Source organism: Anabrus simplex, chromosome 1 (genome assembly GCF_040414725.1).
Source record: "Anabrus simplex isolate iqAnaSimp1 chromosome 1, ASM4041472v1, whole genome shotgun sequence".
NCBI lineage: Eukaryota > Metazoa > Arthropoda > Insecta > Orthoptera > Tettigoniidae > Anabrus > Anabrus simplex.
Window position 1 is genome coordinate 1,512,494,397 of NC_090265.1, and position 16,082 is coordinate 1,512,510,478.

Below are 16,082 nucleotides of genomic sequence, written 5' to 3' on the forward strand. Positions count from 1 at the left end.
TTTTGTATTAGCAATGCAAGGTGCATTATAAATATAAGCAGATAACGATACCGCATACTTACTAATGGCTTCCAACCATCAGTGCTATGTCTTTTCTGTCGTTGTTCATCACTGGTTCAGGTGCAAGGCAAGATCTGCAAGTGGCAACTAGCATTTGGTATATTAATTGGTCTAAATGTCATATAATGATCTAAATATTATCTTATTATTAACGTTTATATTAACCCAGGTTCATAGTTAAATATTGATTATGCTTGTTGGGTAGATTTTTCTTGTGGAAAATGGGCGTGAGTACTATCATTAAAAAATTATATTCAATGTTAAGTATTTGCATTTATCAGTGATACATATTTTGCTGCCGTTCGTGAAGGGTTGTTATTAGAATTATTTATGTACATAAATAGACACAAACCAATCCTAAATTTTATTGTTTACATATATTATTTTGTTGTGTATATATATTATTTATTAATTATAAATTATCTAAATCAACGAATATGGTATATAGTTCTCAGCAATGAATTAATTTTATGCTACTCTGAAAGTTCATAAGCCTACCAGAGGCTCATGTGTGTAAATATATAGGGTTTTTATGCATATGCACTGTTTATTTTTTAAATATGTAGTATGCAACGCCCGTCGGGTGACCCGATGAGAATTAACCATATTGCTTCCTGCATTGTAAAAACGAGCCCTTATCTCTTGAGCGAAATAAATTACCCTGTACTTGTGTATTAGTTAATGTTCCTCAAGAAACACTGCACCTTTTCATAAATCCTTGCACAATACCGACAGAAAGTCGAACTGATCTCTGCACCATGACTCAAACAGCTCGGGTGTTTCAATTGGCATAATCTGCCCCTGAACCTTAGAAACATTACAAAGTAAGTAGAACCAGCACCTTCTTTAAGCATTTCCCGAGCTTCAACCAACCGTAAACCAGCATTAAAATTCTTACCACCATATTAAAAAGATGGAAAAATCTGCCATCTCAAAAATTTTGGCTCATTTGCCATTACAACGACTGGAATTATTTTTTGTAATACCTTCCTACCACTTTCGGGCAGGTATGGAATACAATAATTTAAAATGGTTAATCTCAAGCCACTCGTGGTGACGAGCGGGGGCGTGTCCCTAGACACCCGTGTTATTGAAGATGTAGGACACTGAGGTATCCTGGCTAGGAGGGCGGCGGGTGGAGGAGTTGTTATTGTTGACGTAATACGAAGACTTCCTCATGCTGGCTGATGATGATGTCATCATGGCCACCGTTTCATAGTAGTGAAGTCGACCACAACAACGCCTGCTCTTGATGATGGCAACAAATCCTCGACGGTACTTCTTGTTGAAGAATGCGTAAAGGATGGGGTTGATACACGAATTTGATGATCCCAGCCATTGTGCGATAGGTGTAGCGATAGGCAGAATTTCTTCTTCCCACATTTCGGTCTCCCCACCAAGCTTGATCCTGGCGAAGATTACGTACAGCGGTAGCCATGACAGTACAAAAAGGATGACAACTGCAACCAGCATCTTCACTACCTGCAAATAAAATACATCGAACAGCTTTAGTTTATACAGTTCATGGAAATGAGAATAATAATGTTGAAGGTTAGTTTGGGATAGTACAATAGATACAGAATGGTACAAATTTAATTTACTCACTAGACGCTCTACTTGGTTTTAATATTGGATCTAGTTATATTCTACTTTAAGTCAGACAAACAATAGTGCATTGTTCATAATGAACTGGTAAAGAGTAGAAAATGTAATAATGTTTGTATAACACCGTGTTAAGTCGATCGATACCTTAGACGCCCTACTCAATGAACAAGAATCAAAATAACTAAAAGGATACACAGTTTTTATTAAGTTTATGAATTCCAGTATGATTTGACTTAAACGAAAGGAAATTGTCACATCCTTTAAGTATTATGAGTTATGTCTTCTACCATAAACGTATTTATAATATTTACATTTTCAGCAGTTGATTGGGTTAATATCAGCAAACGGATAAAGGATATGAATAAATTAATTTATCTTCTTTTTCATCACAATGTCCCTTTTGAATTCTTTTTATTTAATATTTTTTACGTATACTGGTACTTGTGGCAATAACGAAATAATAATGTTAAGTTAACGAAAAGTTGTCAGTACAAACTCGCTTACTAAAAATTCCCCTCTATGTAAGCTTTGGGTGTGTTGATGTGGCACCTCCCTGACATTTTAAAATAATGAAGGTTGACATCAAAATAAACATCTAATCAATCAATTACGAGTACAGCCTAAGCCACTGACGAGTGCAGACGTATTGTGTGGAGGGTCCCTGGAGTGGGAGAAGGGAGTGCAGGTGCTGAGTGCAGGAAGGTACTGAGGAGTTTACCGACAATGATTGGTGTGGAACAATACAGGGCGATTATAGGAGGATGGCAGGGAAGAAAGAAGAAGAAGTGAAATCAGGAGGGTGTAAAATGGAAATGGAAATTAAAGGAGAGTTAATGCTATCAGCGGCGGTGATTTTAATGTTGCTATGGATTGGTGGGGTCGAGCTGAACCCAGGTCCGACATCTAGTGGAAATATGAGCTGGGAAGACATGGAAGCAATCAGAAGAGTTGTAAAAGAGGTGGTTGTAGAAGTCTGCCCCTTTGAGCAACTCAAAAATATGATTCAAGAACAAATGAGGGAGTTTGAAAAAATGAAGGGATGGTTCCGAGAAAGAGCAGACGACACATCACAAGTGAGGAAAAATGCCGAAGAAGTTGCAGCATTAAGGGAGAAAATAGGACGATTAGAAGAGGAGATGCTGAAACTGAAAGCAGAAGTGGAAGCCAACACTTTAAATCGCAGGAAGAAGTGCCTATTTATATATGGTGTACCTGAGGAGATGAGAGGGGACAAAGTGCTTACAACCTATAAAGTAGTGGACTTAATTCAGGGGACAATGAAAGTTAATTTCAGTGAAGTGGACATAGGCGATGTGCAGAAAACGGGAAGAATTAGAGGCAATAGGCCTATCAAAGTGCAACTGTTTTCTACGCTGATGGCTGATATTGTGGTTGGCAATGCGAGTAACATGCAGAGGGAAAAAATATGGATCAAGAGGGACGTGGGAATGGAGGCGATCAGGAACGAAAAAGTACTTAGAAAACACTTGATACGAGCTAGAAACCAAGGGCTGAGAGCAACTATCAGAGGACAAGAACGAGTGGTGTCAAGCAGCAACTGGAGTAGAATCTGGTCTGTAAATAGATTGACGGACCTAGAAATGAAGATAAAACAAGACGAAGAAACACAGAGAACTGTAGCGATTAGTGGGGAAGATAGGCAAGTGAAAGATAATGATATAGGCAATACCAAGGAAAACAGAAAGCGGATTGAAGGAGAACAGAGAGTGGAGCTTAGTGAAAGCCTGATCGTTAATAATGAAAAAGGAAAAGTGGCAAACAAGGAGGTGAGATTAGGAAGGTCAACGGATGCAGCTACCGGCACAGCAAGTGAAGAAAATAAGGCGGAGAAGAGAATGCAGTGAAGTTATGGAGGTGCAGTGTGAAAAGAATAACGCAAAGGTACCCAGGCAGAGGATTGGAATGTGTTTGAGCAGAGGAAGCAAAAGCCCTTTGGAAGGAACAAGAGCTTAAGTGAACTGTGGGGATTAAAACGAAATGAAGAGGGTATTGTAACAAGAAGTAAAAACTCCAATATTGTTAGTAAGTAGTTGTAGTAAATATGTTTTGGAGGAGAGAGTATAGTGGATATGACAGTAAGTGATCGGTGGTTTACGTTTTTCTATAATGAAACTAAATTTAAGTTTGGAGAGGGAGAAGCGGTGGAAGACGTAATGACAGGATTTAAGTGTTGAAATGTATGAGAATATAGTGAATTTGATGGTGATTGTGGTACGTGTTGGTAAATAGGTATCGTGAATTAATATAGTAAGTTGTAATTGGTATGTAGTAAGGCAATTGGGAATTGATTTGGAGTGTTAAGTGTAAGTGAATGGTGACGGCGGTATGTGGTGGTATAATAGTGTCGTAACTGATATATAGTAAGGTAATTTCGAACTGATTTGTAATGTTAAGTGTAACTGAATGATTGTGGAGTTGGATGGAGTTTTTGGTAGAATTGGGCTATGGTAATTTTTTAGGTTATTTGTATATGAATCTGTGTTTGGTGTGATGTAGGACTAAGAGGCGAATGGGAGGTATAAGGGAATTGATAAGTAATCAGTGTGATGTTTATTGGATACAGGAGTGAAGTTTGACAATTCTAGGAGTATATGATTTTGGTATTAATTGTAAGGAAATGTTGCAAGTAATTAGTGTGTTGTTTATTAGATTTAGTAGCGATATATGGCAAATTTATGTGAATATGTATTTGGTATGAATAGTGAATTGATGAATAGGGTGGTATAAGGTGAGAAAAGTGAATAATTGGTGTATTGACGATACGTAAAGGCAGAATTTAAGTGTTGAGATGGATGAAAATTGAGAAGTGTTGTTTGTTTGAATAATTGTCTTGAGGTGTGTTATGAGGTGGAGTTGTAGTTGTAATTGGTATGTACTAATGTAATTTGGAATGTAATATTGATGTCTGTATAGTGAATTTGGAGTGTAAATGAATGATTGTGGAGTTGGATGGAGTTTTGTTTCGTAATGAAGTATGTGTTTGTATAGAGAAGTTAATGGTAATGTTTGGAGGTATGTGGAGTTGGAGGTAGGTGTCTGTATAGTGAACGTGATGGCGATGGTGGTATGTGTTGGTATAAATAAGTATATTGAAATAATGGAGTAAGTTGTAAGTGGTATATAGTAAGATAATTTAGAGTTGATTGGGAATGTTAAGTGTAAGCGAATGATTGTGGAGTTGGATGGAGTCTTCGGTAGGCAATGAAGTGTGTTTATTTATTGCTGAAATGTGGAGATGGAGAAATGGTGGTATATGTAATGGCAGAATTTAAGTGTTGAGAGGGATGAGAATTGAGAATTGGTGTTTGTTTGTAATATTTGGTTTGGTGGACGTGATGGCAAATTTCATGTCCAGTATGGCTTGCTATTTAAATTGATTAAGCATGGTTGAATATGGTGAGCAGGAACAGATAAGTAGTACAAGCATAAAGTTGCAACTTGAGCAGAATACGTAATGGCAGAATATATGTAGAGCGAAGACATTATGATGAGGTCTTCATACCCGGCTGGTGATGTAATGTAAGTCTGGACTCAGCAACCCAGAGTGGGTCAAGTAAAAAAGGTAAGAGGAATGGAATGTGCAAGGGTTTGCGTGTCTAGTTTAGAGAGGCATGAAGGTCTTTGACATTCTTTTTACTACTTGTTTTATTTGAACTTTATTATGTCTTTTATTTATATTTTATTTAAACTGCACATTCTGGAAAGACAATAGAAATATTCAGGGGAGACGTGGGACGTGGCATGAAAGGGTCAAGGATGACTGCCGCGGTAACCCTCACTTTGGCGGCAACGTTTCCGGAGTATCCGAGGAATTTCATGGCATGTCCATGGAGTACGTTTGATTATTCTTTTCTTCTTCTTCTTATTATTATTATTTTGTTTGTTCATTTCTGTTTATTGCGTGTTTTCTTTTTCTTTTATTTTTTCTGTACAGTATGTGGAGTTTGAAAGAGTGAATTTTGGCATAGGCTGGACATTGTTATTTTTCTCATTTAACGGATCAAATGGGTATTGTTACTGTAGATCTAGAGAAAAATAATAAAGTATCATATCATATCATATCATATCATATCATATCATATCATATCGTATCATATCATATCATATCATATCATATCATATCATATCATATCATATCATATCATATCATATCATATCATATCATATCATATCATATCATATCATATCATATCATATCATATCATATCATATCATATCATATCATATCATATCGTCGCTGGAAAGGTAAAAGGTTGTATTCCACAAAGCTCTTCCTATCAATTATTCTTCTTAAGACTGGTCACGCCTCCCAGCCACGTATGGATATGCAGTCCATCAGAACAAATTTTGTTGTGTTCATTTTCCTATGCCCATGTGTAAAGGAAAATGAACCTTACAGTACCGTACTGTAGGAATGTACGTTTGCATTACGTATTTACGCACTCCTAGTGTACAATGCATGTAAGGTTCATTTTCGTTTAATCGTCGACATAGGAAAACGAACACAACGGACATTGTCCTGATGGACTGTATATCCATATGTGGCTGGGAGGCGTGACCAGTCTTAAGGAGAATAATTGATAGGAAGAGCTTTGTGGAATACAACCTTTTACCTTTCCAGCGACGATATCATATCATATCATATCATATCATATCATATCATATCATATCATATCATATCATATCATATCATATCATATCATATCATATCATATCATATCATATCATATCATATCATATCATATCATATCATATCATATCATATCATATCATATCATATCATATCATATCATATCATATCATATCAATCAATCAATCAATCAATTAAAGTGTTACTGTTGTTGAAATAGGGATAACATCATATTATTATTGCGTCTAATTCAACAGCCTTCGTTCCTAAGGTACGTTGAGATGTCGGTATTCGGGGCTACGAAGTAGAATGTGAACAGGACATGAATTAATATATGTGCCTAGTAGCGTTGGGATTTGAATCGCGGACCTTGGAGCAGCTTAACCTACCTTCTTTCTTATTGGATTTTAGGGAATTGTAGGGAGCAACAGGCTTAAAATAAATTGAAATGTCTTTTGAAAATGAGTGTCTGGCAAATTACAATCTAAATATTAGCCGTCGCCTAATCATAGGGAAAAAGCCTTATTCATTATTCAGATCTACACCTGCTTAAAAACTGTTCTGAACATATCATATATGATTGTTGAATATTTAATTTTATAACATTCTGAATATATTTTCCAGAACAGTCAGGGTGAAAAATAGTTAGATAAATACTGAGCGAATGTTCATAAGAGGCTACGGGGTAAAGAAAATTATACTGATTTCTATAGACTGACATTTTGCATGCTATCATTGACTACAAATGCTTTCGTTTCCAAATAACAAATTAAGGAAACACAACACCATGGCATTTCCTTCTAGGTTACGCATTACTACCTGCCATAACACAGAGAAAAACATAGGAAGACATATGAACGTGGTCAAGCGGCATACTGTAACTAATCGCTCCTAAATATTGCCCATTTCCCGTGGTTTTATCCCCTTAAGAGGTTGAATGACTTCAAACCAGATTTCTTAGGTGTTAAGAATGATTAAGAGGAATCGTCAGCTTGTCAGTAGATTGCCATTTTTATAACACCGTCAGTACATCTTGCTTGCCTCAGCAATAAATTATCAAGTGCATTTTTAGCTAGTTTCCCTTTCCTGCAGTACCGTAAAAATGACCTCATAAACAAAATGAGTAGTATCTCCTAACACGAATAGTAGAGTCCTGAAGTAAATATTTATTAACAAATATAAATTAATATCCATTCAATGAATGTTGAATTTTCATGACCGAATTTTCATTGGAAGAGCAACCGACGTGAAATCGGGAGGTTGTGGGTTCGGATTCCACTGGTGTCTGGTTGGTCATATGTTTTCCTGTACTTAACATCTCTCCTACACGTACTAAATGTACGTAACAAGATCTAATAGGTTGAAAGTCTGTTTCGGTGAAAATTCGGTCGCGAAAATTCAATATTCATTAACTTGGCCCACAACGGGCGACTTGAACGCACTCTACGGTGTAGTTGCAGACCTGTAGCTTAGATCCTTTCCAACAGAACAAGGATGACCTAGGCCACCATAGCTCAATTGGTACAGCAACCGACGCGAAATCGGGAGGTTGTGGGTTCAGATCCCACTGGTGTCCGGTTGGTCATTTTTGTTCTGTACTTAACATCTCTCTTACACATACTAAATGTACGTAACACGGCTTAATAGGTTGAAAGGCTGTTTCGATAGTATCCATTCCTTCAACGGTGCATTGCTCTAGCGCCTAATACTTAGAACGCCACAAATCACTCGGGCAAAGTTCATTATTTTACGAACTAATTTATATCTGCGGCCATGCAGGTACGTATTCACCCAAACTTAAGAAAAGGATAACCGAAATAATTGTAAAGGTGTTGAATATTATAGTGAATATTTAGTTTTCACAACGGTATTGTACTTGAAAAGGACATTCAAATTATTAGGTCGTGTCAAGTACATTCATGCCATAGAAATTTCATGCACAGAACAGAAATTGCCAACCAGACACTGGACAGAACCAGATGTTCCTGAAAGTGTCTCAGAAGACCTTAGGAAGATGATTCTTAATCTGACTCTTTGCGATGTTGGCTGGTGTGCTAACAGTGGAAGGGCCTGAAGAATCATATCATACGAAGGAACTTAGCTTCAAACTTTTCTTGTATCGTCCATCAATATAGATATCCAGCTACATTCGTGGAAACGAAATACATGTCTACGAGAGTATATCATCAGCGTATCGTTTCGTTCATTGTCCATGTCTGTGCAGTTGAGTGTACTCTTCTAATACTCATTAATAATTAAGGTACCGAAGATTCATTATATATATCCTAGAAAACCTTTATCATTGATGCCATGCAGTGTGTCAGAAATCAGTCAGATATTCTAACACATCAGATTGTCAGTAGATGTATGGAAAATACGGATTACCGGAGGCTAATATTAGACTTAAGGCAGGATGCCAGCAATTTCTTCTAAAAGGACTGTATTAAGCCACTCAGGAGAAATGTACAAATTCCTTCCACTAGGAGGCCTACGTATTCAATATAGGCTTTCTAGTTTAAACATACAAATACTGTGATGGTGAATACAGTAAATTCCGTTAATAATGCAGGAGGTCCTGAAGATAATAACTTAATTTACTTTTTTCTTCCTCTGAGAAGCCATTCATCATTCCTAATTTAAATTTAAAGCGAAAAAGATGAGAAGCAGTGGGGCGTGATATAACGTGTAATTATCAAATGATTTTATAGCAAAGAAGAAAATGCCATTTTTACCTTGATCTTCGACTTCTGTTGTAGTCGCTCCATTTGCGCATCTTTAGTGTCAGTGGGGATATCCCTCCGCCAGACCTTGATCCAGATGAGAATATAGCAGAGCGAAATAAGAATCATAGGCAGCAGGTAGCAGAACATCAGGTTGGCGATGAGAAAATATAGGGCTCCGTTCATAGACTCCGGCCATACTTCCAAGCAGAGTTGAATATCTGGTTCTTCTTTGAAGATTGCCACCAAGTCAAAGAACAGCGCCCAAGGAATGGTAGTAGTCAGTGCGATCACCCAAATCACAAAAATGATGAAACGAGCGCGTCGCTTGGTGATCTGACACTTGAGTGGCCACCAGATAGCCAAGAATCTGAAACAGGAATAGTAGAAATACACTTTACTTTGTGGCGAAATTAAACTATTTTATGAAAGTATAACATACCTACCAGTAGTTATTGGTATGAGATACCACCAAAGGTTGACAACCAAGAATATCATTCATTCCTTACAATTTTACTTCTTGAGGATTTTCCGTTCTAGCATGTTATAAGAACTTACAACTGTTTTCTCTACAATCTATTGTTAAGATATTTATATTACGACCTCAAGCTTTAATCTTTCAGGTATATGGATTCATTTTAATTACTTACTATCAAATAAGTTAACTGGCACTCTGACATCTCTTGCTTCTACGTCTACCATAATGAAATAATTTAAGATCAAATTAGAATACTCCTAAGCCTCCTTCTACCTTCTTGTCCTGATGAATAAATATACTGTCTTATAGCTAGTCAACCCTCCAACATGCGCATCACATGGACTCATCATCTAAACTGTCCGATGTACACAGATACCCTAACATGTATTTAGTGTTAAATTCCAGGCATTTTATATATTTAATAAAGGTACTGAGACGATGAATGACTGAAAATGATGTTTCAGTTATTGAGCTCCAATGTACTGTAAAGATCTAGCAGGCCGGCACCACAGAATATGAAAATTGCGATTCGATTCTCAGCTCATCAAAGGATATTTATCATAGTCTGGTGGTTGAAATAGAATTTACTCAGGCTTGTGTCAGAAATTGAGAAACCTGGTCGTGAAAGTAAACGGTGAGGTTGAGGGAGTCGTTGCACTGATTATGTTCTGGTCCAATACCTGCTGGCCATTTGAATAGACAGCAGTCGTATTGTTAAATAGAAGATCACTTAAAGTGTTTACGAACTACAGGATAAATTTTAAGCTAAAATCACTATAATATTTAATATTTCAATTAAGATTGAAAGTTAGTTATTATACTGGGTGTTGACCTTTCGGAATCCCGCGAAATTACGTAAGAAAAGAGTATGCATGCCTTGGAAAGCACGCAGTATGACACAAAAATCTTAAATTATGTTAAAGGTATTTTTCTATAATAGTACCGGTATTATAGAAAATACTGTATAGTTCCTCATTTTGTCTCCAATATTCTACACTACTCTCTAGCGGTAATTTCGGTTATTATTTATTACAAAATTTTCTTTTCATAGAAGTTAGTTTTTCTAAGTTTTCGGTTGAATTTATGTTCCAAAGAATATTTTCCAGAATTACTTCAAACAGCTTCTTACACATATTCTTAGCAGTTTTCTGCGCTATTATTGGCACGCCAAGTATTACCAGCAATGTAGAAATACCAAGATAACAAAAGACATCGCCCTCCCATTATTCGTTAGTAAGACAGCTGGCAATAATGATTAATAACTGGACATTTGTTACTCCTTTATAATAAATAGCATTAAGCATATAACAGTAAGTCAATTTAAAAAAGACATTTTCAACATACTTTTGGATTAGTGAACAGTGTTTTATTCAAATTAGATTTCATTCACAGTGTTTTGCAGGAAAGGAAACACTCGGAAGCAGATAGAAGAATGTCTCTTCAACGTGGTATGCGTCACTATAGCAGATGTTGTGCATATTAGAATATTTTCTCTTCATTAGTCTGATCTTCGTTTGTGGAATATTTTGAAGTACTTTCATCAACTGTCTGATTATCTGAATTTGCGGAAGTAACTTAAAGAAAGTATGCTTTTGAAACGCAAAAGAATTTAGAGAACAATTTTCTGTTCCTGAATATTGTGCAAACCACCTCTCAAATGGCGATTCGTCAGCAACACGTTCTCCATATAGTTCTGAAACGTTTTAACAATTTTGAGAATATTTCTTCCAGTTTCAGACAGGAATAGTTTTACATACTGAAAATGACGTTTTAGCGATGTATATTTAACACAGAAATATATTTTTTTTTTTTTGCTAGTTGTTTTACGTCGCACCGACACAGATAGGTCTTACGGCGACGATGGGACAGGAAAGGGCTAGGAGTGGGAAGGAAGCGGCCGTGTCCTTAATATAGGTACAGCCCCAGCATTTGCCTGGTGTGAAAATGGGAAACCACGGAAAACCATTTTCAGGGCTGCCGACAGTGGGGTTCGAACCTACTATCTCCCGAATACTGGATACTGGCCGCACTTAAACGACTGCAGCTATCGAGCTCGGTGACACAGAAATAAAAATAGCGCCGCTGGAGGTAAGTGTTGTTTTGTCATTATATCATAATACGTCATTTTAAAGTTTGTGACTGTGTACACATACTGTACTACCCGGCATGCTAGAGCGACGACGATGATTACTGTGTACGGAATGCTTAGCCATCCTATCGAAAAACATTCGAGGTGTTTCGGACGGTGCTGATTGTATTAATTTATCACCTATTGCTCGATAATAAACACAATATACAAAAATTAGCATTACATTTCTTGAAGGCTGTGTGAGGAAGGAACGGAAGAACAGTATGTCATCTTTGTAAAGACAATCGTAATGGCGACAGTCACGGAGAAATGGTCAAAGATGGATCTGGATTGGAACATTTAAGAATCAACCAATAAATCAATAAATCTCCAAATATTTTGTTCATTGCAAAACTTCCTCATCATAGTGAAATGCTGGGACTAGCGGACGTAGCATGAATAATCGTCTAATGCTTCCTTTAAAATCAATCAATCAATCAATCAATCAATCAATCAATCAATCAATCAATCAATCAATCAATCAATCAATCAATCAATGATTTCCATTTATGGCTGCCGCCCAGGAGTCAGATTCCCCATCAGTTCTTCACTTAGATTTGTATTAAATGATTTCAAAGAACTAAAAAAAATTATCGAACATTTTAATTGGTAAATTATTCCAATCACTAATTTCTCTTCCTGTAAATGAATATTTGCACCAATTTGTTCTCTTGAAAACAAACTTCCGCTCAATCTTACACTTCTACTAATATCATTCTACATCATTTCTCCACTGACAGCTCGAAATATACCGCTTAGTCGAGCAGCTCGTCTCCTTTCTCACATGTCTTCCCTGCTCAAGGTTTACAACATTTCTGTAACTTGTCGTAAATTATCCAGAACAATCGATAATAAGGAGACTTGCAACAAATTTTCGAATGACAAAATTAATTATCGAAATTAACTATAAGGTTCTTTACAAAACCTCGAGATATTACTGGTGTTAGAAATAAATACGGTATTATATATGTGTCTGTTTAGTGCGAATATTTTTAGAATCAGTTTGAATGGCTTGTAAGTTTGATGGCTTTCTTCTAGCTGTGGCTGCTAGCCAAGTTTTTCAGTTATCTAGGTCTTACTTAAGCTTTAGCACTACGACCTCCGTGATTTCGATATCCGCTAAAATCGCAGCTGGGACATGACCCACCTTTTCCGATTTTGTCATATTAATGGGTGGATGGAGATAGTGGTTAATATCAAATATAATGTTATGTATGCTACATGTCTGCACACACACAGTTTTTTGTATGAAATATTAGCATAAACTAATGCGTAAAATTTAGACCGAAATCGATAGCTGCAGTCACGTAAGTGCGACCAGTATCCAGTATCCGGGAGATAGTAGGCTCGAACACCACTGTCGGCTGTCGTGAATATAGTTTTCCGTGGTTTTCCATTTTCACATCAGGCAAATGCTGTGGCTGTACCTTAAGGCCACTCCTAGCCCTTTCGTGCCCCATCGTCGCCAAGAGACTTATCTGTGTCGGTGCGACGTAAAGCAACTTAAAAAACAGAGAAAAGTTAGGAACTGGTAGTCCTTTGCTGGCTAATGCCACATGAATGCACGCACAATACTCTTCGGCTGCACACTGTCTGCAACTAGATAAAGTTATTTTTAGATTGGTAATACAAGTGAGTACATCTTTAAAATATGTACTCTGAAAATGTCTCGATTTTTCCCGACAGTAGGCTACTGTCCAAGCACGATTGCTCAAACTTCCAAGAAAATGTAGAGCAATTGAATGGATGGGAAACACGTCACATAAACGATCAAGAAGTTGTCAGTATATTGCCAGACTTCTAAGCCATGAATATGACAATAGTAGCGTTTGCGTACCGTATACAGGGTGAAGCGAAACTCGCGCACTCGGGCGTCGCAGCGCGACTCCTCACATGCCAGCAATAAAAAGTGTCTCTCACAAAAGATCGTCCTGCGAGTATATCCGGCAGAAAAAGAACGTTGAAGAGTGGCAATATGGCAACACTGTAACCACATGTAGGGTAATTACCTCTGTCAGCACGTATTAACCGTGATGTACCGTTGATGCAGTGGATGAGTTTTGGATTAGCATGCAGGGGGTCGAGGATTCGATCCTGGGTTAAGGCACTTTTTTATTTGCTAATTTCCATCGGACATTACATACTGTAATACAGTAAGACACCGTTTCATGGGTCACATGTATCCTACATTTACAAAATTTAGTAACGCTGAACACTTTGTAACGCATCTAGTAGATGAAGTGGTGCGAAAAATTCACGCCCACGATGTGGAAAGGGTATCTTTCAAAGCTGACCAATGAAAACGAATATTCGTCCATTTCTAGGATCGTAGTATGTAAGTGCGAATGGTTTCTAGAGGACCCACTGCAATCGCTGTTGACGATTACGATGCCAGATACCATACCACCTGGACTACATTTACGAAATTAAAAATATAAAAAATATACGCCTCAACCCAGGATCGACCACCCGACCTCCTGCGTGCTAACCCAAAACTCTATCCACTGTACCAACTGCACAGCACCGCTAATACATGCTGACAGAGGTAGTTACCCCTACATGTGGTTACAGTGTTGCCAGATCGCCATTCTTCAACGGCCTTTTTCTCCCGGATATACTCGTAGGACGAACTTTTGTAAGAGACATTTTTTTATTGCTGGCATGTGAGGAGTCGCGCTACGACGCCTGAGTGCGCGAGTTTCGCTTCACTCTGTATATTAACCCACTACATAATAACTAACACATGAAGAAAAAGGAAGATGTATTACTATGAATTATTTGCATAAAAGGCACTGGAACGTGGACTGAATAACAAAGAAAATATGCTCTCTTATACGGGAGTGTAATTCTGATGTAATCAAATAGGAGTAGTATCTTCTCACTCTACGATATTTGGAATGAATAACAAACAAAATTGCTCTTTTTTCACGTGAGTGTAAATAAATAGAAGTAGTATCGTGTCTTTGTGTGTGGACGTTGACATAGTTCATAGGATGAGCAACCGTCGCAGTCACTCGACTGTATGCGACTTCTAAAAGTATACTACGTTATATTAATGTTCATTATATTACTTTTACAGAATTTGGAATAGTTTGTAATCAAAGTAAAATTAGCTTATCAGTAAATGTACATTTGCACTTGTTTATGTACTTACCGGCAAAGCCTTGCATCTACCTACTTCACCAGCAGTCCATTTATTGTGTAATCACTCAGCCTACCGACTAAAAGACTATTTGCAACTTCTACACCGATTCCCACAACGTATTTCTCAAGAAATTGCTTTGGTTACTCCTTAGGTTTGCATATCGATGTTACAACAACAAAGAATATAGAGTACAGATATCGTACAGCGTGTCTTGTTGTGGCGGAATAAGACGTAAACGAGTTTTAGCATTTATACCGTATATCTCGTCTGCGGAAAGGCATTCAGCAGTATTTTTGCTGCTTCTATTTATGTTCCACTCTCAAGAGGTCGTTTCGAGAAACAGGACAGTAAAAAATTAATTGCGTTGTAAAATATGTTTCTTGTCATTGTACTGTCAAAGTCAACTCTCTGGGAGTTTTATTACTTTCACTTTCCTTCCAAAGAAACCGACACTGTTGTGAACATGCAGTATGCCGTGAACGATGAGAAATGAGTTAGCATAAGAGAAAATATATGTGAGGAGAATTATTCATCTCCGTTTTGTCACATAGTTAATTGATTTCATTAGAAGAGTAAGTGTTAATTTTCTTGAGGTATCCTCCATATTCAAACCTACCCTAAAACTTAAAGAAAATTTTCGTAGAAATTCAAATTTCCTACGAAGACGCGCTGGTAATTCTGTTAAAAAATGCTTACAAAATATCACTAAAAGCCATTCAATACTGGGAATAATGTATTTTGATTACACTATAGGTAATTGCCGAGCAAACATAACTCTTCACGGGGACTGGTATGGAGTATTTTGTTAATAATTCCTTCATAAGCCACTATGATTAGCGGATAGAATATTGCATTTGGAAGATGGTGGGCTCGAATCCTAATGTTGCCAACAATGTGGGAATTCTGTATTGACAACTGGCATCTTTGTCTCCTTCACACATATTTCCTATTTGACTGTCGACGTATTTACAGTAGACCAGTACCAGTACCCAAGTATCGGAGATTCGAATAGTCTTCAAGTGCCCGATCCTCATTACACCGACCATAGTCCCAGTCAGTTACAAATGCACACCCTAGTGCTAATGTAACGCTTCAACCAATCAGTCAATCAATCCATGAATGAATGAATGAATGAATGAATGAATGGATCAATCAATCAATCAATCAATCAATCAATCAATCAATCAATCAATCAATCAATCAATCAATCAATCAATCAATCAATCAATCAATCAATCTCATCAGGATCTGCACTTAGGACTGTCACCCAGGTTAAAGATTCGTTAGGCCTATCA

General features: G+C 37.3%; 1 protein-coding gene across 1 annotated transcript in view; it reads right to left on the minus strand.

The window, feature by feature from the left end:
- Positions 1–417: 417 nt before the first annotated feature.
- The window catches only part of LOC136879850 (neuropeptide SIFamide receptor), a 296,394-nt gene continuing 280,729 nt past the window's right edge, over positions 418–16,082 (minus strand). The window contains exons 2-3 of the mRNA XM_067153262.2: positions 9,049–9,406; positions 418–1,542 (exon numbers count right to left, since the gene is read on the minus strand). Coding sequence (XP_067009363.1) covers positions 1,135–1,542; positions 9,049–9,406 — 766 coding nt within the window. The 3' untranslated portion in view covers positions 418–1,134. The remainder of the gene's footprint in view (positions 1,543–9,048; positions 9,407–16,082) is intronic.